Source organism: Nyctibius grandis, chromosome 18 (assembly GCF_013368605.1).
Source record: "Nyctibius grandis isolate bNycGra1 chromosome 18, bNycGra1.pri, whole genome shotgun sequence".
Taxonomy (NCBI): Eukaryota; Metazoa; Chordata; class Aves; order Nyctibiiformes; family Nyctibiidae; genus Nyctibius; species Nyctibius grandis.
Genome location: NC_090675.1, coordinates 2228653 through 2253123, shown reverse-complemented (window position 1 = coordinate 2253123; position 24471 = coordinate 2228653). Strand labels below are relative to the sequence as shown.

The 24471-nt window shown below is 40.7% G+C and overlaps 2 protein-coding genes across 3 annotated transcripts; both read left to right on the top strand.

Annotated features, from left to right (window-relative positions):
- Positions 1 to 3672: 3672 nt before the first annotated feature.
- MRPS17 (mitochondrial ribosomal protein S17) lies at positions 3673 to 7312 on the top strand. 2 transcript variants are annotated; one of them, XM_068415708.1, is made up of 3 exons: positions 3673 to 3730; positions 5113 to 5259; positions 6581 to 7312. In XM_068415708.1, the coding sequence occupies exons 2-3, from the start codon at positions 5137 to 5139 to the stop codon at positions 6869 to 6871; spliced, it is 414 nt and encodes a 137-aa protein (XP_068271809.1). In that variant the 5' UTR covers positions 3673 to 3730; positions 5113 to 5136; the 3' UTR covers positions 6872 to 7312. The 2 variants fall into 2 exon arrangements, with proteins under 2 accessions (XP_068271809.1, XP_068271810.1); XM_068415709.1 differs by lacking the exon at positions 3673 to 3730 and adding an exon at positions 3743 to 4030.
- Positions 7313 to 9710: 2398 nt separating this feature from the next.
- On the top strand, positions 9711 to 24471 carry NIPSNAP2 (nipsnap homolog 2). Its single transcript, XM_068415340.1, has 10 exons — positions 9711 to 9847; positions 13925 to 14064; positions 14143 to 14188; positions 17044 to 17138; positions 19134 to 19204; positions 19592 to 19732; positions 20143 to 20174; positions 21450 to 21544; positions 22383 to 22466; positions 23265 to 24471. Exons 1-10 carry the CDS (start codon positions 9762 to 9764, stop codon positions 23327 to 23329), a joined length of 855 nt encoding a protein of 284 aa, XP_068271441.1. The 5' UTR covers positions 9711 to 9761; the 3' UTR covers positions 23330 to 24471.

The window sequence follows — 24471 nt, the reverse complement described above, 5'->3', positions numbered from 1 at the left end:
AATTCATTTTTAATATGTAATTTGAAACAGCCAATTGAATTAAACAGGAACTTGGAGCTAGGGCCAGTACAGAACATTCTCAAAGAGTTTCATATGGAAAACGCTGAACAGAAAATTGAACAACTGCAGAAGAATGTACTAATTTTCTCGAAATATGACAAGAACAACAGAGCCCTTCATTTTGACTTTGAAGTTCTTTCTTTTTTCTTGTTTAACCGGGTTGAAATGACAATATAATTTGTTCAACATTTCCAATAGTATTTTTTTTCCAGAATTTTTATTCCATGGAAAAGTACATTCTGACTCGCAGTGAAAAGACATTTTTGAATATCAAATTTTCCCAAGAAATGTAAACTGCATTTTAATCAATAGCACCGGTAAAGAAATAGAAAAGGTTTTCACACTGAATAGCTTAAATGAATATCAAATACTGACAACATAAGCAAAAGCACTTAACAGTCAAGTTTTTAGAAGAAAAACTTTTTCAAATAAGAGAAATCTTGCCGAATAAGACAATCTGGGTTTGCAATCTTTTGTTTAAATGCAAAAGCAATCCACTTTCTAGATCCCTGCTAATAACATTTGACTGTGAATCATGTGCAATGTGTTTCAAGATAGAGTTTCTGTCACTGGGCTCCAGTGATTTATTTCTGCAGTTGCCACACGGATCCAAGCTCAAGACCCAGAAGCAGTGAAATGTGATAGATCAGAGCATGTCATAACCTTACCAAATAACACATTCATCCAAAATAGGGTGGGGTGAGAAAAGATTCCTGTCCAGCCAGAATCTGGAAACAGATAATTCAGAAGCTGTGAACGTCCACAGCTTCTCCTGCACCTTATGAAAGCCAACAGAAAAATGATAAAAGATTTGCTTGATGAGGGGAACAGAAATGTAGTGATGAGGAATATAATTTGCAGGAACTAAACGGTCCCAACTCTGTCTTTTAGCATGCTCATGTCCAAGACGAAAGAACTGACATCCACCAGCTCTTACTGGATTATAGTCTTCTCTCTTCTTGACAGTAAGTGAGTAGTGCCTGAGCAAAACCCGTGGGCGCCAGGGAAACTGGGAACAGCAGGCAACAGCAAGAAGAACTGGCAAGGCGACTCTTGCAAGGACTGATGCTTATCTGTATCACAGCACTAGATGGGCAGTCGTGTTAAAATAGGAAATAACCCACACATCAGATACCACTTACAGTGTTAACTGGAAAGTACAAAGAGAAAGAAAATGAAAACAGCATTCCCTCCTAAAAGCTCAATACACCCATCAGAAGAATTCAGTACATTAGAGACAGACACAGAGAAATACCTCAACGAACAAGCTGTAATTAACCTTGCCAGGAGTGAGAGTACAATTTACTTCCAGTTTAGCATTTCCAAGGGAAATGGATGGTTTGCAGGGCTCTCCACAGGATATGAAGATTTCCCTTCACATGGCACTTGCTCTCAGTGACAACTGTGCACGAGCTATTACCACCCAATCACACTTTGGTCAGCCACACTCAAGTGAAAAAGCATCTGTTTTCACACACACAAAAAGCCAGCAGCACTTTTTAAGGTGAGACCTCCTTAGTCTCAGCTGCAGACAGGCTAGGAATTAATGGAAATTGTGAGACCACTCTCTTACACCCCCAAAAGCAGTCTGCCCTGAAGGATCAGCACACACACGAGGGCAGCAACCATACCATCTGCTAGCAAAGTCCTTACACAAGCTGGAAATATAAAACCCTTGGGAGTGCAGTGTGGTTAAAAGAAACAAGGTTTGGGAAGTACTTTAAGAGCCATGAATAGAAGATGCTTGAAGCATCAACTGCAAAAGTACATTAACATAGATACTAGTACAATTTGAAAGTCTCCTGTCATTGCTGAAATATTTAGTGCAACTTTTAATCATAAATTCCCCTGACTCATTACATTTCTCCCAGTTACTGAATTTCTGTACTTAAGCTCAGAAATTAATGCAAGCAATTTGAACACAGAGAATCCAGGAAAAGCGTTTTGGGCTTTTTTTATGGTTGTTGACTCACACTTCTGCCTGTGCTCCCTGCCCAAGTACCAATTTAAGCAAAGAATTCACTGTTTTAAAATGGGTCAGCAATATAAAGGTTTTTCTTACCTCTCAATCTCAAAAGAAGTGATCTAAAGTCACCAGTTGGAATCGAGACTTACCTCACAGATCATTTTCTGAACGAAGATAAGAAAAAAATTCTTTTTAATCCACAATTCCACATTTTTCAGCAGACATCAATATCCAGTCCTCACAAGTTCTGCCACTGAAAATAAAATCCAAGAACAACTTTTATACTTGATCCCCTTTCCTTTGTTTCCTATGAACTGCAGCATGTTAGCGCCCTCTGAAAAATCAAAGAATTGCTTTCCCAGGTGATATGAAAGGCTCTTAACCATTTCCTGCCTGTACCAGCAAGACTCCTCCCAACTTCTCTTCACTGTAATTCCAGCAACAAGGCGCTAAACTAAGAGAAGCTCATGAATCTTGACTTGAATACCTGTAAGAACTGATAATAAACTTCCAAGTAACTCCTTTGACCAAACGATTTCCACAGTGTCTCCAACCATACAAAGAATAGCCTGTTCTTACCATACTCAGCCACCTTAAAAAGGGAAGCTGCACAGTGTTGTCCTGTCAAGTAAATATGATTCCCTGCCTGCCCTCTTCCTGTGGTGAGAGATGATGGGACAATAATGCCTAGAGAACAAACCTGAAAAGTGGGCAGCAGCCAGAATACTTGCCAGTGGAGAAAGATAAAAGAACACATTTAAATGAAAAAAAAAGAGATAGGCTCAGCCTGAAGTCACAGAAACAGAGACCACAAGCTCTGCAAGCTGCCAGCAGCACATTACCTCAAAGGCAATGGCAAAGTCAAAGGGCTTTTTGCTATTATTTAGTTTGAGGGTTTGTTTTTTTTTCTAATACTCCATTTTAGATATAGATTTACAGAAACTGAATTTCTACTAGGGTATGGATAAGCAAGGACAACATGCCAGGTTTCCTTATTCCAGATTCACACTGAAAACCTTCAAGGTTTGGCTCATTAACAGCAGGTGTAAGAGCACAGTATTACTTCTTGTGCCATGCAACCACAAAAAAAGAGACTGCACTGACACAGTGCTTCATCCCCTGAAATTCAGAGTTTAACACGGCCCCTCAGCTCTCACACCTCTGTCTCCTCACCTCCTTCCAGCGCCTCCAGGCCAAGGCCTGCTGCAGAATTGTGTCCAGCCCCACAGCACAACATGTTACTGCTGAAGGTAGCACCCAGATCAGTTATTCATCATGAAAATCAGGCTGGATTCAGCTGTGTGAGCCCACAGGGGCCAGAGGTAGGGCAGGTCTCCCCACAGGCAGTGGCTGCCTGAGGAAACAGGGCTCACACCCAGCACCTGCTGCCCCATTTTCCCCCCTGTTGCCTGGGAGAGGAAGAAAACCTTAATTTCCATCAGCTTTAATCTCTTGTTGTGCTCTGAGGCAGCCGCTAAGGCAGCGTCTAGGGTATCACGCTGGAAGCACCTACCCCTTACAGCCCCTCACCCGCCTCTAACGAGGCCGGGGTCGCCGCCTGCGCCTTTAAATCCTCCCCAGAGGCCCCGCCCCTCCCCGCCGCTGGCCCCGCCCCGCTGCCGCGCGGCGCTTCCGCCTTCCGCCCCGCCCCTTCCGGCTCCGTGGCTTTAAGGCCCCTGAGGCGCAGCGGCGGGAGCGCTGGCGGTGAGAGGGGCTGAGGGGCGGCCGTGGCGTGGTCCGGGAATGGGGCACTCCCGGGGTGTGGGGCACTCTCCGGGCTGGTCCTCTTCTCCGGGAGGTGGCTGAGGCCCAGCGCCTGCAGAACTCCCCTTAGCCCTGCTGGCAGGGAGGTTGCTGAGGCTGGGCCTGGTGCAGAGGGATGTGGAGACCCGGGCGGCGGGGAGGAGGCTCCAAATCTGTTCGAACTTCCTCTTCTGTCCTCTTTTTCCGTGTGAGATGTGCCTAGCCTAGCTGTCTGCGTCCTGTCTTCCTGGTAGCTCCCTTGTGCGTTGTGGGTGATGGTTGTTACGTGTTTGCCTCTCCCCGGCCTGGTCACTGTGTGGTTGGCCCTGTCTTACAGGAGGGCCTCTCATGCTGAGTCTTTACTTCAGCCCTGTGGGTCACGCAGCTGAGGCAAGGATGGTAAAAGCAACCCTGAGCCTTGCTGCTTGAAGTATTTCATCCTATGGATGCATCTTTGTATCTCTAAGCTTTTCTTTTGATGTGTTACAACATCAAAGCAAGTGTGATTTAGTGTTACAAAATGGGTAGGTGGAGAATTCAACAGGTGTCAGCTGTGCTTAACAGTACAGCTGGGTGGGAGAGAAAAAGGTAATTAGTCTCAATCAGTTTTAATATAGGTTCAAGTCTTCTAGTGTTTAGTTATGTATTTTGCCTGTGACTCTTGCAAGGGTGGTATAGAAAGCTCTCCCTGTTTAAATAAAACAAATACAGTAATGAAGTGTAATTACTTACAGGAAAGAACTAACTCAAAAGTAATTACACTTACTGTAAGTCAGACAAATCTCTGATATGTTATTTATTCTTTGAGAAGCTTATTATCTTTCTTAGGTTTCATCAGCTCAGCTAATAATGAGCTATACAGAAGCAAATTACTTTCTGACCAAAAGTTATAAGCTGCTCCCTGTTTGGGTTAACTCTGGTCATGTACAGACCTGATTATTCCAGCAAAAAGAGCTGCTGGAATATGAGTTAAGTTCATAATAATTTCCACAGCTACCCATTCCTGTATTGTGTATGTGACAACTGGTGTGATTCAAAGGCGTTTTATGGACCTTGGATGTTGTGGGATAAGGGCTCATCCTCACACTGTTATGTCCCTTTTTACTGCCATCCTGAAGTAACTTTCCCTGGTAATGGGGACACGTTCATATCCCTTCTTATGTGATAAAACAAGGCTGAGGTAGTGCAATACATGGAGTTTTGAACTGCTTGCATCTACCCTGTTTTTCCAACAAAATGACCTAATTAAGCTGTTAGTCTGAAATGGAAATAATAATTTTGGTATTGATCAGAAACTGTTCTTTTCTTTTGTTAAAATAACATGTCTGCTTGCTTGTTGCCAGGCACTGGATGACCATAACTAAACGATGTCTGTGCCACGTGGAGCTGTCCATGCGAAATGGATAGTAGGGAAAGTCATAGGAACCAAAATGCAGAAAACTGCCAAAGTGAGAGTGACAAGGCTTGTGCTAGATCCGTACTTACTGAAGGTAAAAGCTGGTTTACAACTTGTCTTGCATGGTAATTTTTGTACTGTGTGGAGGAATGTTTTATTAATTTGACTCTTAGAATTTTTGATAGCTCTTTACAATGCAAACTCCTTAAGGAACTTGCATAATGATTTGGCTGTGGGGATTTTACTGCAAAGGATGAAAAGCAGTGTGTTGTGAGGATACTTCTATACAGATTATCTGCTAAATGTATTTCTTTGAAGTGCTTTGTTAATGTACTTCATTTGATCTCAGTTGAGAAGGTAAGCTTTTATTGTTTCACACTTTAAATTTAATTTTTCATATTGATATAGTGTATGGTTTGTCTTGGAAACTTGATGTTACATTAGTCACTTTTACACTAAATTTTGTAGCAGTTTTTCTGTATGCATAATTGTAAATGTACTTAGTATTTGAGTCTGTGCTGTGATGTGCTATACAAGCTTTGTATTTATCACTTGTCAGTGCATTTCAAACAGGGAGGTTAAAATTAGTATTTTCTCCATTTTCAGACAGGAAAACCATGGTACATGTAGGTGGAATAACTTGCCTTTGGTGACCAGAAGGTTAAGGATAGAGTTGGGATTAGATAATGGGTCTTGCAGATCCCAGTCCAATACTTTATCCAGTAGAAGAACCTCTTCATTTCTTTCTTAAAGGAAAGATTCTGAATTCTGCCATTCCAATAAGAATAAATATTGAATTTTTATATGACAAAAATGAATTGAGCAAAGAAACTGTCAAATGAGAAACTTCAAAATGCTGATTTCAGGGCTGATGAACTTTAGACATATGGGGATGAATAAGAATTAATATCAGTTCTTGAAGTGTGGACTGCACAGGAAAGCCAGCTCGGAAGAGCCAAGCAGCTGTCTTGCTGAAGCAGTGTTGATGTGAAGCAATCTAAGGAGAGGAAAGGCTAACACAGCAGAACTAGAGAGCAGAGAGGCCAGTGGAAAGTGGTGATGCTGCCTAGGAAGGGGGAATCTTAAAGTGAAGAGCTTGTTACTTTTACCTGTATCCACATGTTCACTCTGAACAGCTTTTTGTAGTTGGATTTTTCTTCCCCATCTCCTTTTCTACAGGCTCTGTTGGCAACAACATCCTGACCAGAGAGATTGTCAGGGAAGGGTAGTGCTGTGCTTTCTTTGGAAAAACAGTAGAGTGCACAGTTGCATTTCTCTTCATGATCCAAACTGAATCTCATTAAAAAAATATGACTTCTCCTTAGTGAAATTTAGTTTGTTTTATATTAACTACGTATTTCCCAATTGCTTAATTTTGAAATCTAATGCCAAGGTTTCCTTTTTTCCTTCTACAGTTCTTTAACAAGCGAAAAACCTATTTTGCCCATGATCCATTGCAGCAGTGTGTTGTTGGAGACATTGTTCTTCTGAAAGCTTTGCCTGAGCGGAGGAGCAAACACGTGAAACATGAACTGGCTGAAATTGTTTTCAAGGTTGGAAATGTCATAGATCCAATAACAGGAAAGCCCTGTGCGGGAACCAGATTCCTTGAAAATCTGTCGGATTCGGAAAATCTGACAGAGGCAGATACTACCTATCTCAGTGAAAAACTTCAGGAACTTAAAGTTTGTTCAACAGATAAATAGTGGGGAAAATATTTAAACAAAGGGCTTTTCAGCTTGTCTCTGTCAGGGATGTTTGGGGCCCTGCTGTTGTATGTTAAATGTTTCAGTGAAATCGGTAGTATATAAAATAGTGAACATAGTTGCTTATAAGAGCAAATGTTACAGATTGATAGGCACCTCAAATCTTTAAATGAAAATATAGAGAAAATGTGAGTTTAGCGTTAACACTTCATTTTGTTGCGTGTAGTTTTGCCCCAAGCCTTGACAGTTTCAAAACCCCCTGGCTCACTTGGAATGACTCTTCTGTATTGAGAAAGACAAGAATATAACTGTGTAATGTTTAAGTTTGGTAGGAGGGTCATTATATTATTTGATCTGTATTGCAGACAGTCTTTTGTGGTTTGTAGGATTACCTAAAACAATGCTATTTAAACCTTTTGAAAGAAAGTTATTTTAAAACCAGCTACCTGCATGCATCCTTATTTCATCTTACGGTCACTCATACCACATTGCAGTATCTTCTAACTTCCAAAATGTCTAACAAAAACAGCCACTTGCCTTTATAATGGCAGTAAGGTGAGAATAAAAACTTTGGGTAGCTTAGCATGGTTGCCTTTGTAACCTGTCCAAAGGAAGTATTTTGTTCTGGGAGAGATGGATCTCTTTGAACTGCCAGCATGAAATAGAAGCTGATGAGAATACAAAGCAAAAAAAAAAAAATACAACTAAAGATGGTTGGATTTAGTCTCATCAGAAGAGCTAATTAAAACATCACATTTTGGCAGAGATACAGGTACTGATTTTCTGCATACTTTAGTGTGAAATTAGAAGGCCACAGCAGTTAATGATTAAAGATCACTTTATCCTGCTGCAGCTCTGGGGATCTTGTGTCCTGTCTTCCAGAACATAAAGTGAACTAAGGCTGTGCAGCTGTTACAGCAGCCTTGTGTTGCTGATTTTTCATTTGGATCTAAAGGGGCATCTGCCTCAAAACCCAGCATTTGTGGGGACAGGGTTCCATGTCCCACTATGGAGGGGAGAGTGGTATATTAAAGCTATGAGAAATCCTTTTTGGGGTGTCTGCCTGTGTCGTAGAATCATAAAAGAGTTTGGGTTGGAAGGGACCTTAAAGATCATCTAGTTCCAACCCCCTGCCATGGGCAGGGACACCTTCCACCAGACCAGGTTGCTCAAAGCCTCATCCAACCTGGCCTTGAACACTGCCAGGGAGGGGGCATCCACAGCTTCTCTGGGCAACCACCCTCACAATCAAGAATTTCTTCCTAATAGCTGATCTAAATCTACCCTCTTTCAATTTAAAACTGTTACCCCTCATCCTGTAGTTGGTCTTTGTTTAAGATCAGAAGCTAAACAAGGTGTATCTGAACAGAGTTCCTCTGACCTAAAATATATTACTTTAAGAACCTGAGCCACATTACACTAGGAAGCTATCAGCTGTTTTTTCTCCCATTGTCAGTGGTGTAAATCCTCCTTAACTTCCTTCACATGTACAAAATCAGTTTCATCTGCCTGCAAACTTCTAACAAAGTCCAACTGAACTCAACAAATGTCTCTGTGTAAATTAATAATGTGAATGTGGTCTCTGACTTTGAGGAAGTGTCTTAAACATATGGCTGTAGGTTATTCTTGTTAATAAGTTTAAGTGATTTAGGTTTATGTAAATTACTTAGTAACTGTAGCTGGCTGGTGAAGGCCCTCATCAAAGTGGAAGGAAACCTGGGCTCTGACACTCCTGCTTGAGTGAATGTAAAATGTGAAACTTCATCCCCAGCAGAGATTGAGAGAAATCAGACCCAGGCTAGAACATGGCCCTGGGCTGTAGGAAATACACTTAAGTTGTATCCAAGCAGGCAGTAAAGGAATTTGACCCTGAGTGCTTGGGATATGAGTGTCCTAATAACCAGGCATATAATGTTTGTAAGAAATAGAAGATTTCCTATTTGCTTAATGAGTTGCATCTACATCTAATTATGGAAGTAAATCATCTTTCCCTGTATCTCCTTTGATTTTTCTTGAGTAGCTGTGAAAATGTCATGTTTTTTCAAAGACTGATTCATCACAGCACGTTGTTAGGTTTTTTCCAGTTTGCAGGTAGGCTCTCGGAGGGTTGCTCCAGAACTCAATGTGATCGGATCAAAATGGGATTAAATGTCCGTAGTCTGAAGTGTCACTCATTTTTAAAAGAATGATGACAATTGTAGGTTAAAGTGGTCTTTAAAGAGGCACCACAGACATTGGACTTCACTGATGCTGAAGCACACTGCATGTGCTAGCCTCTGGCTTACTGTCAGTGCTGATATAAAAATGATAAAATGACAACGGAAACTGCAGCGTGACATGATATAAACTTTATATGTGCTATGTAGAGAGACAGGGCTTGCTCATTAGCTTGTTTTCTGTGTTTATTGTCCAGTTGCTTTTAGAACTGCCCTTTAACTATTAGCCTAATTATAAGTTTATTCTATATTTAAAGTTATTTAAGGATTTGGCACTGGCACGCCCAGCTAATTTAGCCAAATTAAATACTCCTGCAGCCGGACAGAGCGTGAAGAAAACATTTCAACTACATGTGGGTGAAAAATGTACTCGGAGAATAAGAAACAAGCTCTTTGCACCTGATTCACACAAAGCCGGGGCTCGCTCTAAGGGTTTGGGCCCGGGTCACCCCAGAGGCGGAGCGGCCCGCGGAGGGAGGGGGGGCCTGGCCCGGGACAGCCCGCGCATGCGCACACGCGGCTTCGCCCTCCGGGGGGCGTGGCCGAAGGACCACCGCGCCCTTCTCCCCCCCCGGCGGCGGTGCGCCCCTCGCGCCCGGCGGCGGCGCTGCAGCGCTCAGCGCGCCCCCCCCCCCCGCCCGCCCCCGGCCCAGGAGGGAGGCGGCCGGAGCAAGATGGCGGCGCGAGTGCTGCTGCGGCGGAGCTTGGCGGGAGCCAGCGCGGTGCCGCGCCTCCCGCCCGGCGGCGGCCTGGCCCTCAGGTGAGCCCTGAGCGGGTGAGGCGGGCGGGAGAGGGCCGCCGAGGGAGGCTGGAGAAGGAGGCGCCGCCGTCCGCGCCTCCCTTCGCCCCGCCGCGTAGACACCCCCCCCCCTCCCCTTTTCTGGCTGGAAATGGCGCCCCGCTCGCCGGGGAAGCTGACGGGCCGGGGCCGCGGCCCTCCCTTGGGGCGGGGAGTGCGACCAGCTCGGGGTGTCCTTCAAGGTCATGGGCCCCAAGGCCAGCCCCTTCCCCTCCCTCCCCCAAGCCCGCCCCTGGGTGGGGTGAGGGCCGCGCCGCCGGCCCGCCGCGCCGCACCCCTGCCCTGCCCCGCCGGGGACGAGGTGCCCGCCACCCCCTGCCGCCCGTCCCCCGGGCCCAGGCTGCGCGGACACCCAGCGCTGCAGGCAACAGGGTGCACGGCCGCGTACCGCCGGGTTTCGGGGTGCACAGCCACCCTGCGCACAGGTATTGCTGGTGTTGGGGGGTGTGGATGCTCCGCACCCGCGTATCCCCCCAGGATCAGGGGGTACAGCTGCTCCGCATCCCGACTCCACCACACAACAGGGTGCACGGCCACCCAGCATCTCGTGTCCTCTGGTGTTGGGGTGCGTGGCTGCACACACAACAACACCCCTTGGTGTCAGGACGCACAACTTCCCACACTCACCGTGCCAGGTTTGCACCCCTGCCCGACATCCACGTTTCCCCCAGCGTCAGGGCACATGACTGCGCTCACCAGCATCTTCCTGCCTTATTGATCCCCCAGCACCTGTGTGCAGCCCTTGGGTGTCAGGGCACATGCACAGACACATCCATCAAGTTTTGGGGTGCACACAGGTGCGTGCCCACACATCTCTTGTGAAGGGTCAGACACATGCACGCCTTTTTCGTGGCAAGGGTGCAGACACATACGGAGCTCTCAGGGCACTGGTGTGCACACATGTGCCTTGGGTATAGGAAGCAGACACACGTGCTCCCTGGGTGTTGGAGACACAGAAGCAGCCAAGCTGGGCTGGATCTACGCACATTTTTTTCCTCCCTTTCTTTGAAACAGGGAAAGATGCTGTCTCAAGCCTCAGAGTGGGCAGCAGCCCCTGGGCAAGACTAAAGGCATCACTGCAAGCAGTGTTTAAAACAGGAACAGGGAGAGTTGTGGAGAGTGTATGTTCTGAGATTTTATGTACATGTTTTGTTTTTTTTTTGTTTCAAATAAACTTTGTTTAGACCACAGATCAAAAACTGTCAATTATAGACAAGTTGTTTTTCTTTCTCTTCCAGGCAAACATGGGTTACTACAAAATCTAAATATTTGACCTGATATCTCCCACCCAGTTTATATTTTGTGCTAAAGCAGAAGCTAAGTGGAATAGAAGTGTTTTCGCCATTTTTTATAATCTAATCTAAGCAAGCTATTCAGTGTTATCCTTTTGTGTTCACAGCCCAGTCTTTGTAGCAAGAAAGCTAAGCCCGTAGTTTACATTTGTAGGATAAGAACTTGCTAGCAAAGTCAAGCTGTGCCTTAAAAGATTGCATTTTAATCAGTATTGTTCCCAAAAAATAAAAAATTGTGAAGTGTGATGGTAGTTCCATATAGTGTGTCTACATTCATTCTATGTGTCCAAAGACATGAATTTAGTCCCTACTCTTCCAGAGCTAATCTTGGGTACATTCTGCCCACACAAGTGAACCAGTAGTCAGGTCAGGGCTTCTTGATCTGTGGGTGTCTACAATGACACCAGTAGTGTAGGACCTCTCTGAGGATATGGGTTAAAAGTAAGGCCCTGGCATCTCAGGTTGGGTGCACTGAATATCTGTTGTAATAAACTTCAGCTGTTACCATTCGTTATTATAAGTGTATATTTAGAAAGATTGTCATGATTTGTTAGTCATTGTTCATCAGGAACTTCACAATTGCTGGGTAAAATATTTTACATAAATGTAAAGCATTACTCATTTAATTGTATTGAAAATTAAATATACTTCCAGTTTTAGGTGCAGTTTAATATTCAAGTCATGAGACTCTCCTAATAACAATGGAATTCTCTTTTCAGGATTATTCCTGTAACTCCAGCTTACTCTTGCTGCTGATGAAGCTGGTTCACAAAAAAAGCATCATGATTATTTGTCTTTTTCATCTTCAAAGTTTGCTGCAAACAATAATCCTCATAGAATTGTGTTCTAAATATTAGTTTGCTAACTCTGTTTAATAAAAGGGAAGAAATGCAATAGTTTACAGATCTGAGTTGCAAAAATGAGCACTTCAGGTCTGGGACTGAGTTCTGCCTTGTAGAGCCCCATGTGCTGTCCAGTGAGTGGTAGTGTTTACTTTAAGGGAGCTTTTTAAAACAACTTGGATTTATTAGGTGCGGTTTACCCCCTGTCATCTGGGACAGCTTGTGTTCCTGTGGCACCTGATGTAGATGTGACAACACAACTGCAGTCACCTGTGCTTCCAGGCAGCTGTGGACCCTCAATTCTAGCAACAGCCTTGTCGTGGAATGCCCTTTTAAGTGCTTGTACTCAGGAACAGCTCCTTAGCTTTCAGCACAGTAACAGGTTGGTGTGTTTGCCTAGGGCCAAAGGTGGCACCGTTTTCACTAAATACACCAATAAGGTATTTACCAATTACTTCTTAACATTGAAGGTCATCTCAGCTGCAGTTCTTCTGGTTGTTATTGTTTCTCTGCTATGAAATACTTTTCCTTTCCACTCTCCTGCTTCCACAAGTTGAACCGGTTCATTATGTTATTTTCAGACATTGGGAGTAAAAGGCTGATTGTCGAAAAACACTGCTAGAGTGAACTACTTTTATGTCATACAGACAGGCACGTTCATGAAGATACTTTTCCACAAGGAAGCTGAGATTACCTTTCCCTATTTTTTTTTTCCTTGAACGATTGTCACAAACTTTTGATATCTGGAAGGCAGCTTTATAGCTGAAGATTGATAGCTATCTTCTGAATCTCCTAGTCAGTAACTAAGGGTGAAAAGTCGAGTTCTGAGGCAGGAAGAGGTTTCAATTTCCATCTGTAGTGCTACATTTTTAGTATGTCAGAGAAATATTTTAGTATTTCAGCAGAAACCCGATATCAAGAAGGGGCAGATTGGAGGAAGTGCTTCTTATGAGAAAGAAGGAAAAAACATTTGAGCTTGGGGTCCCCTGTCAGACACTGTAGAGAATCAGTTAAATACATCAGCGTTCTTGTCCTTCTGCATGATTTTTGGTGATTGAGGGGTCTTCTGTCAGTTGGGAAAGAGAAGAAGAATTCCTTTAACACACTATTTAAAAAGAACACAGTTATCAGTTGTAATGTTTTGTGTACTCAGTGGTGTAAAGGGAAGTGGTATTATTTTGGAAGTGTACTTGCAGAAACTGCATAAAGGTTAGATAAAAAAAAGACAGCAAAATTCTTCCATTTCAAAGAAAGGGAAATTGGGAATGTTGTACAAAGAACGTGGATCTGTACCGCAACATACCACAGTTGCCAGAATTTGGAATTAAAATATTTGCAGGCTGTTTGTTTCCTGCCACTCGTAGTTTTTCCCAAATTAGACTTCCATTGTATTTTTTCTCTTGAAAGGTGCACTATTTAACTTTTCATTTTTTAGAGCTATATTTAAGCAACATAGGAACATATGGCAGTTACTTTCCTATTTACACTGTACAAATTTTTCCTTCTGCACACTATCTTTTTGCTCTTTTTCGCTCTTGTCTGTGTACACCAGGACAGACCCAGCCTTCCTGAGCAAAGACATTTGATTAAAAAGACAAATAGGCAGCAAAAGCAGCCAGCCACCCATTCCCTGCTGTGTGCACAAAGAATAAAAGTGGATAGTGTATGACTGACCGTTCAGCTCTGTATCGTGAAATAGTTTGTGAGAGGGTAAATCTCAGGGGGGAAAGAACTGCCTTTGGCTTGCTGGGAAGTGGCTCAGTGGAAAGTTTTAGTAACAGACATATATGTAACTGTGTGTTATGATACTGTTTGAATTAAACTTGATTGTGCCTGTCTTCCCTGCATGGTGGGCATTTTCAAGACACTCTCAGTGACAGTATAATGTACTTGTTAATACGTAGGGGGCTGGTATCTTCAGCTAGCAGACCTCGTGAAGACAGTTGGTTAAAATCACTATTTGTTCGCAAAGTCGATCCAAGGAAAGATGCTCACTCCAACCTTCTAGCCAAAAGAGAGACCAGCAGTCTGTATAAACTACAGAGTGAGTGCTATTTTTATATTTAACATTACCATTTCTTTATTCTCTTCCTGCATTTCTCACGTAATGTTGTTGTTTCAGTTCACAATGTAAAACCAGAATATCTAGATGCCTACAACAAGCTTTGGTAAGTGTGCATGTTATGTTTTCACATTTTAAACGTGTTGATTTGATCATAAGCTGTTCTGAAAATTGGCAAATATCATAATTATTTATAGGGGAGGTGGAAAAATTCTGCTTTGACTTTCAGGGTATGGTGTTAAATAGATCATATTATTCTTGAAGAGAGAGGACAAAAGATACTTTACTCAGTTCACCCCCTGCCTTCCCTCTTGGAGGTGTCATTTTCCTAAGCTGCAATTTAGGGTGATGCCTTTTGTGAAAACATTGGTGACATTTGTTGGAACAGCTCTCCCCCTTCCCTTAGTTGTCTTACAATTGCTGGTCCGTGCAGGTAGACCCTGCTATCCTAGCATGTCCCACTCCAGCTGCCGTGTAGGGTGTGTTGATGGTGACTGTTGTCTGCATACAGGAAGGAAAGGGAGAGATCACCGGTAAGTGCGACTACATGCCAGTATTAAATTGAAGTATAACTTTGAGGAGATTTTAAAATTTAAAAAATGCAGGGATTGGCTTTCTCTCAGCTCATCTAAATCCTTCTACAAAAGTAATGTTACTAAGATCTACTCTTAAAGAGCTACACAAATCCTTGGGTAGGATCTGTGCATTGGGGTGAAATCCTCCAAAGGGAGCAGTACTGTTATGGGTTTTCCAAAAAGTTACAGCTTTGTAAAATGTATGAATTAGTAACATTTACTACTTTAAGGAGGAAATTGCAGAAATATTAGTCCTGTTCTGCCTGCATAATCACTCCTCTGGAGCCAGAACCACTGCCTTTTCAAGAACTGTATGTTTAAATTTGGAAATGTAGTGAGCCTCACACGTTTCAAAACAGCAATGCTTTCTCACTGACAGTGATCATCTTGTCAGTTAAATAAACCATTCTTACCATAATGATACCCTACTGCAACCAATTTTTTAAGTGTGGTCTATTGGTGAGAACACCAGCTGGGCTGGAGGGTGGGGAAGAAGTTCACAACTCCCAGTTTATGTCCTCGACTGTTGTTGGTTGGCTGTACAGCCATGAGTAGGTCGTCTGACATCTCTGCGCCTTCATGTGATCAGCTTTGAAATGGGGCTGGATAACCCAGAAGTGTTTTCCTTGTTATACAAACACAGAAATCCACTAGAATAACATTCAATCATGAGGTATTTTTAGCTTTTTTTGTTTAAAAAAATAAATACACAGAGAAGCACCATTAGCATTCAACGAGCTTTCTGTTTCAAAGCTTAATATAAACATGTCCAATTATAGAAGACGGGGAACCGCTTCTCCGCATTATCTCATGAGCTACCTAAACATTGAGTGAAAGCAGAGGCTTTTATTTTCGAGGAAAGAGACAATAGCAAAGAAAGAAGCTGCTGACAGCAATCAGATGAAGTATGTGTGGTTAGATTTATTCTTTCCAAGCCAAAGCAGATTTAAATATTCCATGGAAGGAGAAAACTTAAGAATGGAGTAATAAAAAAAACTAAGCCTCTCTGAACTTCCCTCCTTCCTCTCCCAAAATTAAAGATGAACAGGTTAATTCCTTATTCTGTATAAAATCAGAATAAGATTTAGTCATCATGTATCAATAAAGAAATAACGTAATGAAGACAATTATGAGAGTACCTCATGAATCACTGGGGTTAAGGACCCCTTCTGAAGAATTAGGAACAGTTATTTTTAAAAGGAAAAAGAGCGTGTCCGTAAGGTATTCTGTGGGTGTGTTTTTCTATAATTGGCAACAAAATAGATTTTAGGGTTATCGTAATAATTTGACATTCGTGTTTAAAGCTGCCTTTCTAGGATCTCATTATGCTTTGCAAAAGCAAACTGATGGTGAAACATCCTTGGAAACATCCTTAGAGAGTCATTCTATCATATTATTTACACTATGTAGTGAGAAATCTTGAGGTACCAATTGGTAATGAGATTTGCTGAAGGTTGTCTAGAAAGTCAGTGGCAGAATCAAGAGGAAAATTCATACCTAATGACTCTGAGCCCAAGACCAGCCTAATCCCTATCATTTGATATTGTGCAGAGACTCATTGCCTATGAGCCAAACTGAGTAAGAGGGGTAATTATTCAGGGCAAAATATTGAAAGGTAAAGTTCAACCAGACTAATTGACTTACTCATCAAAGTACAGTGCAATGAAAGCTGTCTGAACCGGGTCAGCAACCAGTCAAACTTAATTTCCTAATGCTAATGTAGCCACTTCTAAAGTTTGAAAAAAATATTAGAAATACTGGAAATGGTCAAATTTTGTGTTGGAGGTATTTTTAAGGCAGTTTCACTGTATGCTTTCATGGGTAAGTTGCCTCAAACTAAGACCACTTTCTGCAATGGTAGAAAGCAATAAGGCTGCGTACTGTGAAGTACAGTCATCGTTTGATCTATCAAAATACTTGTTTTTATTCATTCAGCTCAACAGAATTAATAGCATTGTAACTGGTACAGAAGACTGTCCTGTCCTATTTTTGTATGTTCTACATCCTTTGGTAAAGAAAAGCTTTTCCTAAAGCGAATCACCCATGTAGTTAGGCTGCATTTTCTGTAAGTGAGACATCCTGATGTTTATTTTCCTAATGTGTTGGATAACCTTTTAGGTGATAGACATAATTTATTGCATCAAAAGAATTCTACCATGCTATGTATTTGTCATACAGTCTAAGAAATGGTGACACTTACCTTAAATTTATGTAGTGTTGTAGCTATCTTTCCCCTCGTATAGCAGATTTTTGTATTTCAGCTTTCTCTTCTGAAAAGTAGAACTTGTGAATTTTCATACCATAAATGTGTGGTGATTTGTTATACATATCAACTGTAGCCTCCCTGAGGAAATGCAACATAGTGTCTGTATTCCTTGTTTTCAAGTCAAGAGGTGCTGCCAAAGATTCATGAAGAAAAACACTACCCATGTGCACTGGTGGGAACTTGGAACACGTGGTACGGAGAGCAAGATCAGGCTGGTAGGAGATAGAAGTACAACAGAACGTAAAACCATACAAGTGAAACGTGTGCTTGGCAGGTTTCTTCTCTTTAAATCATCTCTGTTGACAGTAAACCTTTAGCAATGTATACAGTGAGGGTGTGTGTGCATCAGTTACCAGTATTAACACTTACAGTGCTTGCTTTTTGTCTTGTTGACTTTAACAGTGAAGCATTAATTCCTCAGATTCGTCCTATTGTTAATACACTTTCATGTTTTCCAGGTGGTAGATTAATAGTTTTGGGAAATGCTTGTAAAATTTGTTCCTGTAATACTTTACAGGCACATATCATGTTTCTGAATATTCAGGGTAAATGCAGAGGCTTACAAAGACAGAGTTTATCTTGCATTGGCCAGTATAAAAGCTTTACTCAGACTTTCATACTTTAAATGCTGTATGATAATGAAATGCAAATCATTCACGCCATCTGAAAAAATGATTGCATTGTAAACTCAACAATAAGCTAGGCCTTTACTGGAGGGAAGTAAAAATATTCCTGTTCATGTTCATATAAGGATACTGCCTAACTATGGAGAATATATTGGAGAATATGTATGAAAATATATTGGAACTAGAAATTACTGAAGAGCTGCTACAGAGGTAACTACAAAGAGTCTAGTGTAGAGAGAAAACCTGAAAAATTTCCTAGACTCTGGGAACTGAAGGAATGAGAAGCCACGAACACAGTGGTGTACTGATCTTTGTTACGTAGTCTGTTTTGTAGCTCCATTGTTAGAGCTATGCTAGTGTCAACGTCATTGCTTCGTTACTGAAGAATACACTCATGTACACATTCATTTTTCCTGCATTCACAGCATATTGCAATATTGACACTGAACAAATGTGAAGAAATAACAGCAGATAAAGCAAACAATGTCTGAAAAACAATTCTAAAAGTTGAAGGGAAATTGGGGAATGAAGACAATTGAAATGAGAATATCTTAGCCAAGCCTCATTCGTTGCTTTTCTAACGTATTAACACAGACTGTATCTGTAATTGCATCCATAGCCTGCCTTAAAAATGCTATTGCAAGAGTTCTAGCAGGGTAATAAAGCAGATTATGGGATTTTGACTTGTTCAGTATTTGTGCCCAGGCTGTGTTAATATTAGGTGGATATATCAAATTTGCCCTGGGGATGAGCCAGCAGAAGCAGGCGCACTGGATGAATCTGCTGTCGTAGTGAAGTGCCTTACATTAGTTTCCAATTCGCTTTCCTGGAAAAGGCACAGGACTGCTTTAGAGGAGGGAAAATAGCTTTTGTGACTCTTTGAGGTGAAATAGTGTTGCCTTGCTATGTTAAGTGCTTGTAAGTAAATCTTGTTATGATTTATTAAAGGGATTTATTATGATTTATTAAAGAGAGAATGCTTGGAAGAAACTCAAATGTAGATACCTGTTCTGAAGTTGTTTTCATGGGGAAGATCCTAGCAAATATAACAATTCTAGCATGTTCAGATATCTTCTGCTTTTTTTAATGTAATGTTTACCTCAACAATAACATTTGCATCAGTTTTCATGTCCTACAGAAAGTGTGTTGCTCTTTGTGCTTGAGTAATTTACCCAACTAAAAAGTCTACCCCTCTGTTGCTCTTAGATGAAATTAGTATAAACCACATTTTTGGAATTAGGTCATCCTCTTAAATTGAATCTCAGTTTCAACTACAGTCATGTAAAGTCATCACATCTTACTAGCATGGCAACAAAAAGTCCTTTCAGAAATTTCCCTGTTATCTTCAGAGTAGATTGCAAAATTTTCCAAGAGAGCCCTTTTCAAAAAGCAGATGATTCCATTATTCTTAAAATGTTCAAATGTGTAGTGCTTTCTTTAATGAAAATCTATTTTTAAACCCGTTACTCGATTTCTATTTTTGTATAATTCCGTAGTATGAAGAGCATTTTGTACTGTGATATTCCGTAAGATTTCGCACTGGTATGTGACATCCCTGAAAAAACTTCCTTTTTTCTGTTGCAGTTCATCTGTGGAGATATGAGGGAGGCTATCCAGCTCTCACTGAGGTCATGAGTAAACTCCGTCAAAATAAGGTAAAATGCATTGATTTTGTTAGAATTGGTCATTTTAACCAGAAGAGAACAAAGAATAGTCAGAGCAAAAACCTGCACATTTGGATACCTGCTTTTACTTCGACATCACATCACTTCCTGTACAAAGGGTTTATTCTCATATTCAGAAATACTGAGGTTTAATACCTGAATAGTTTATCAAACACTTGCACTTAGTGCTCTGTCAACATGCCACTTGAAATTTTCAAATATGCCAGGGGAATTGAGATGCCTTTACAATTTAAAGGATTTCAGTGTCCCAGAACCCCAAGATAGCATTAAATAAAAAGTCTAAGCCACTGTCTGGTGTGCTGCTTTTTGTTGTTGAAACATAATACGTCATTTGACAGTGATCACATTGTTTTTTAGGAATTCACAGAGTTTCGCAAAGAAAGAGGTAACATGCTCCTCTCACGCAAGAACCAATTATTGTTGGAGTTTAGTTTCTGGAATGAACCTATTCCCAGAGAGGGGCCTAATATTTATGAACTGAGATCCTATCAACTTCGAGTAAGTTTAAATTTTTCTTTTTAAGCTCTATGCTGTCATAAAATGTTCAAAGCATGTTTATACAGTGTAGATGGAGAACAGACCTCATCTGTTTTCTTATCAAAGCTGATGCCTGAGTCATTGTTGCTCTCAAAGTGTGGGGTCCAAAATGAAGGCAGGCTCCAACAAGATACTTATACCTGCAGGGCTGAAAACCCTGTGTTTTCATTTGAAGGAAACTTCAGGCAAATGACTAAGAAGTAATACAGTAAGTAAACAGAGTAATTACAGATGATTATAACATGCTTCTCACTTGAAGGAAGTGATTTTGTTAATACATCGTCTTTTCCATACATAAATGTTGTGAAAACTGTTCAAGTATTCTAACTTTCCTTAAATTACAGTTTTAACAGTCTGTTTTGGTTTTGTAGCCTGGAACAATGATAGAGTGGGGAAATTACTGGTAAGTGTTGCTTTAGCACTTGCATTCATATTTGAGAGATGTATGTTTAAAAATCATGAAGTAGAGGTGGCAGAATGGTGCCAAAGCATTTCAGTTACCCGTTAATGGCCTGCTTCTGTACATGTGCAACTTGTAAGACAGTTCTTTGACCCTTCATTTATTCTTTGAGGAAGGAAAGAGGAATTCTGTGTGCAAACAACATTGTGGGCTCTCTGGTTTGGCTTTCCTTCACATAACCCTTTTAGTTTGCTGTAATATAGCAGAAACCATTTATTTTCAGCAGAAAGCACTGCTTAGCGAAGGGTGGTGGTGAACTCCTTGAGACGATGTTGATCTTTCACAGCTTTCACAAGAAGCTGACTTACTGTTAGTTTAAATGAGCTAAATCTTGGCTCTTTTAATCTTTAAGAGTCAAGTTGCTTCTTTAAAAGCTGTTGAGCAGCATGTTTGTATTTTAATATATAGGTTAAAAGCATTTGAGACAGTCTTCTGTTGAATATATGCTTCTGATTTTGTCTTGCTTAAAACCAGTGTAAGTTTCTTTCAGTTTACATTCACTGTCCTTGCAATTCTAATGCTTGATAGTTAAACAATTTGGAGTATTTTAAATTATTTTTACAAAGGTGAGGACTTGGATTTTTAGACCTGTCATTGTCATTGATATAATTGATTTAATTACAGTAATTTGAATAAAGTAAATTGAATTTAGAATTTTTATAAAATAGGCATATCTATAGCGGTAGCCAATCTGTTTCAGAAAATGCAACAGATTTATAGCTAGGAGAGAGGTTGATCTTGTTTACACAACAAATCATGGAGTGTTGCATAGGACAGCTGCGTAGCAAAGGTCTATGTGAATAAAAAAAAATTGTATTCCACTACCACAAAATTCTGTGGTAAATGAGTGTGGTAAAGACGATATGACTGAAGCTCAAGGATTTAGTTGTAGAAGCACCTGCTATAAAAATGGCCTGCCACTTTACACTGTTCCAGCAATTATCTTTATACTGAATCTAACATTGAAGAATGATTAATGCACAGTCTAGTGAAACTGTAGGCCTCCAATTTTAACTCATTCTAACACGATATAGAGGTATATTTTAACTACTTAGTGCTGAAAATCAGTGTATAGCAGATTTTTTTCTTATTTTTAATTGCTGAAGTGTACCGCAAATGTTGTTTAACATTTTGGCTTCAACTCTTGTTTTCCTTTCAGTTATCACTTATTTCCTACCCAGACCTGCTGTTTTTAATGGCTGCTTTGCTCTTCTGTAGGGCTCGTGCAATTCGTTTCCGACAGGATAATAATGAAGCAGTTGGCGGATTTTTCTCACAGATTGGACAGCTGTATATGGTTCATCACCTTTGGGGTAAATATGTGTTCTCTGCTTTTTTTCTCACTGAATCAGCCCCTAACAGCCTGTTGACTTTGCCCAGAAGACAAGGTTTTTACAAAAGCCAAAGGAATGTCTTAAAAGGGTTTTTTTGTTTTGCATCAGGGGTGCCGATTTTCTTAATTTTTATGTAGGTAATTTTATTCTTCAAACCAGCAAGCAGAAGTGAACATTTCATGTTTCGTCCTGTTTCCATCACCCGTTTCTCATGGCCCTTTCTTATTAGGGACAACTTGTTTGCTTTCAGTAACATAAGCATGACAAGCCATGTCCTGCCATCTCTTTTCTCCATCCCCATTCATGCTGTCAGGTTTTTACAGTTTAGTTTCAAGCATTGCATATACCACACCTACAAAAAGGAAAGTCAAGCATTTGTGTTACCACATCACGGTGTTTTACCTTTCCCTGTGTGTTAGTCTCCACAAATGCTTAGCTGCTTTTCACGTTAGGATTGTTTCAACTTGAAGAAACGCATTATCTAATACTTACTTTAGAAAATATGCAGTATTATCTTCATAGCTTGACAATTCAGAACATTATATTCCAGAGTAAGAAATCTGACCCCACTCATGTAGAGCTGTAGTCTGTTGCATTATCTGTCTTACCTGTGTCTAAGACACTCTCTTCCCGGGTTCCTTCTGTTCACGTTGGTTTGGGAGCTTTTCCTTTTTGTGAAGAAAAAAACTGACTTTTTTCCTTCCCAGATGTTTGAAGCTTCTTAATTACGCACTAGAATATTTTTAAGGGAGCTATTCATATGTAGAAGGAAAAGGATTTACTTGTAAGCTTTGTGCTTGTTGTTTTCCCTCACCAGCTTACAAAGATCTCCAAACCAGAGAAGATATAAGGAACGCTGCATGGCATAAACCTGGCTGGGATGAGCTAGTCTATTACACAGGTAACCTATTAACTTCATCGGAATGCTGGACGTAGACTTTTGTGCATGCCATCATTTTTGTTCTTCAGCACATTGCACAATGGTAAAAAGTTTTGCATCTCTGGGATGTGTGTGTCTCTGTGTCAGTTTTGCTGCTGTAAGGGAAAGGAGGGACATGTGGCTAAGCTGTAAAGTGAATTTGGCAATTGATCGTACAAACTTGGAAAAGTTGCCTAATTGCTAAAAAATTGCTACATTAATAGTAAAGTTTTGTACAAGCACCTCTCCTGTAGAAGAACAGATTTGTGTAAATGCTTGTTTGTGTCTGAAAATTTGTGGAGCCAGTAGTGAAATTGATCTTTATATTAAATTATTACCTCTAATATTTCATGAAATAAGGGAGCCTTGTTAAATGCATTCCTTTGAAAAGGGAATTTAGACTTCAGAACTACAAGCCAGGAGATCTTTGAGATCAAAGGTAGCTTTCATAACAAAACTCACAGAAGTATGCTAAGCATGTCAGGTTTTGGTTCCATAGGGTACATTTCAAAGGGAGTGTACCAGAAAAAGGTAAGATAACTTTCATTATGGTGAAAAGGAATAGGAACGTTTGCCTTCAAAGGAGCAGACAGATTATATTAAAAAATCATTTGTTCTCAAAACTCCTGTGCTTCAGTTACAGGAATGGTGGTTACTGATGACTTGGCATGCACTAGCTAGGAGAGTAATTTGAAGACAGTAATATCTGTTCAAACTGAGTGTGCAGAACAGCTAATGATCTCTGTTAGTGAAATTAAATCCTGTCTCAATTTTTTTCAGTGCCCCTTATTCAGGAAATGGAGTCCAGAATCATGATACCGTTGAAGATATCTCCGCTTCAGTAAAGTCCCTGATTTACTTGTGCCTACATAGAAAAAGTGACAAGTATTTGTCTTAAATTAATTTATGGTATACATTGTATATCATAGTCTGAAATATAAAAGTACTGTATTGTGCTTATAAAAGAGACCTCTTTTCTTCAGAACCTGATGACCTTTTTCTCTTAGGATTGTACCAGGAAAAAAAAGAAATACAGGACTGTCATTAAAAGGTTGGTTAATTGAAAACAAGTACAAAGACATAGATGAGTTCCTCTGTGAGACAGCTCCTCAGGCTAAGTCTGGCATACAGTATTTAATGTCTTCTGCTACATAGACAATGCCCAGTGTTCAGTAACAGCAACAGAATGGAGCATTACAGTTGCTGTGGCCTTTGTGTAGCATTACAGTGACTGCAGATTTTAAAAACAAATGTGGGAGTTCTGAAATTAGAAGCTCTGAAGCCCTTTGGCAGCTCTGAAATACGCCTAGCTGTTCTAGCAGGCCTGAAATGAGTAAGTAGCTCTAAATTTACAAATAGGCAGTCATTAATTGAGGATAATACTGTTTGTCAGGTGATAGTTTATGGACAGAGAATGGGGCATTCTGTTTTGCAAGGACTCTGAAGCCTGTTGAAACTATCTTCACATCTGTGTAGATATCTACACCTGAAATTAATCTTGTGAAGTATGACCTACGGTTTTCAAAGAGATAAAAGATGTGGTTAAACATTCTGCAGGGAATCAAGTTCAGTTAAATACATTTATCTCTACAAATAACTGGGAAGTCTAGGAAAAGGGGTTTAATTTAATAAGCAGTCATGACTTCAGACATATGCTTGGTCAGGTGTTTCACTAACTGTACAGTAGGTGCTTACGAATTGATGTGTGAAACTGGCGCATGTTGAGTCGATAGGATTGGCGTAGAGCGGTGTACCATTATGTCCAGTTCTATTTTGGTTTCACTTTTAGACTAGAATATATCAACACTTTTGGTGTCTGCAATGATGTGAACATCCTGTAAGTGAAAATAATATTCTTTCTTTAAAGTGGCTGCAAGAATCAATGTAACATACAGAATGTACAAATCAGTTACTGAATGTCCAGTTTGTACATTTCAATGAGTTTTCAGGAAGAACTTATCAGTCAATAAAATCCTTTTAATTTTCA

Bases quoted from the DNA above. Each gene is read 5' to 3' on its own strand.
- MRPS17 (XM_068415708.1), top strand. From the start codon at position 5,137: ATGTCTGTGCCACGTGGAGCTGTCCATGCGAAATGGATAGTAGGGAAA. The intron at 5,260-6,580 runs GTAAAAGCTGGT...TTCCTTCTACAG, and splicing joins TAGATCCGTACTTACTGAAG to TTCTTTAACAAGCGAAAAAC.
- NIPSNAP2 (XM_068415340.1), top strand. From the start codon at position 9,762: ATGGCGGCGCGAGTGCTGCTGCGGCGGAGCTTGGCGGGAGCCAGCGCG. The intron at 14,189-17,043 runs GTAAGTGTGCAT...CTTGTTTTCAAG, and splicing joins GATGCCTACAACAAGCTTTG to TCAAGAGGTGCTGCCAAAGA. The intron at 19,733-20,142 runs GTAAGTTTAAAT...TTGGTTTTGTAG, and splicing joins TGAGATCCTATCAACTTCGA to CCTGGAACAATGATAGAGTG.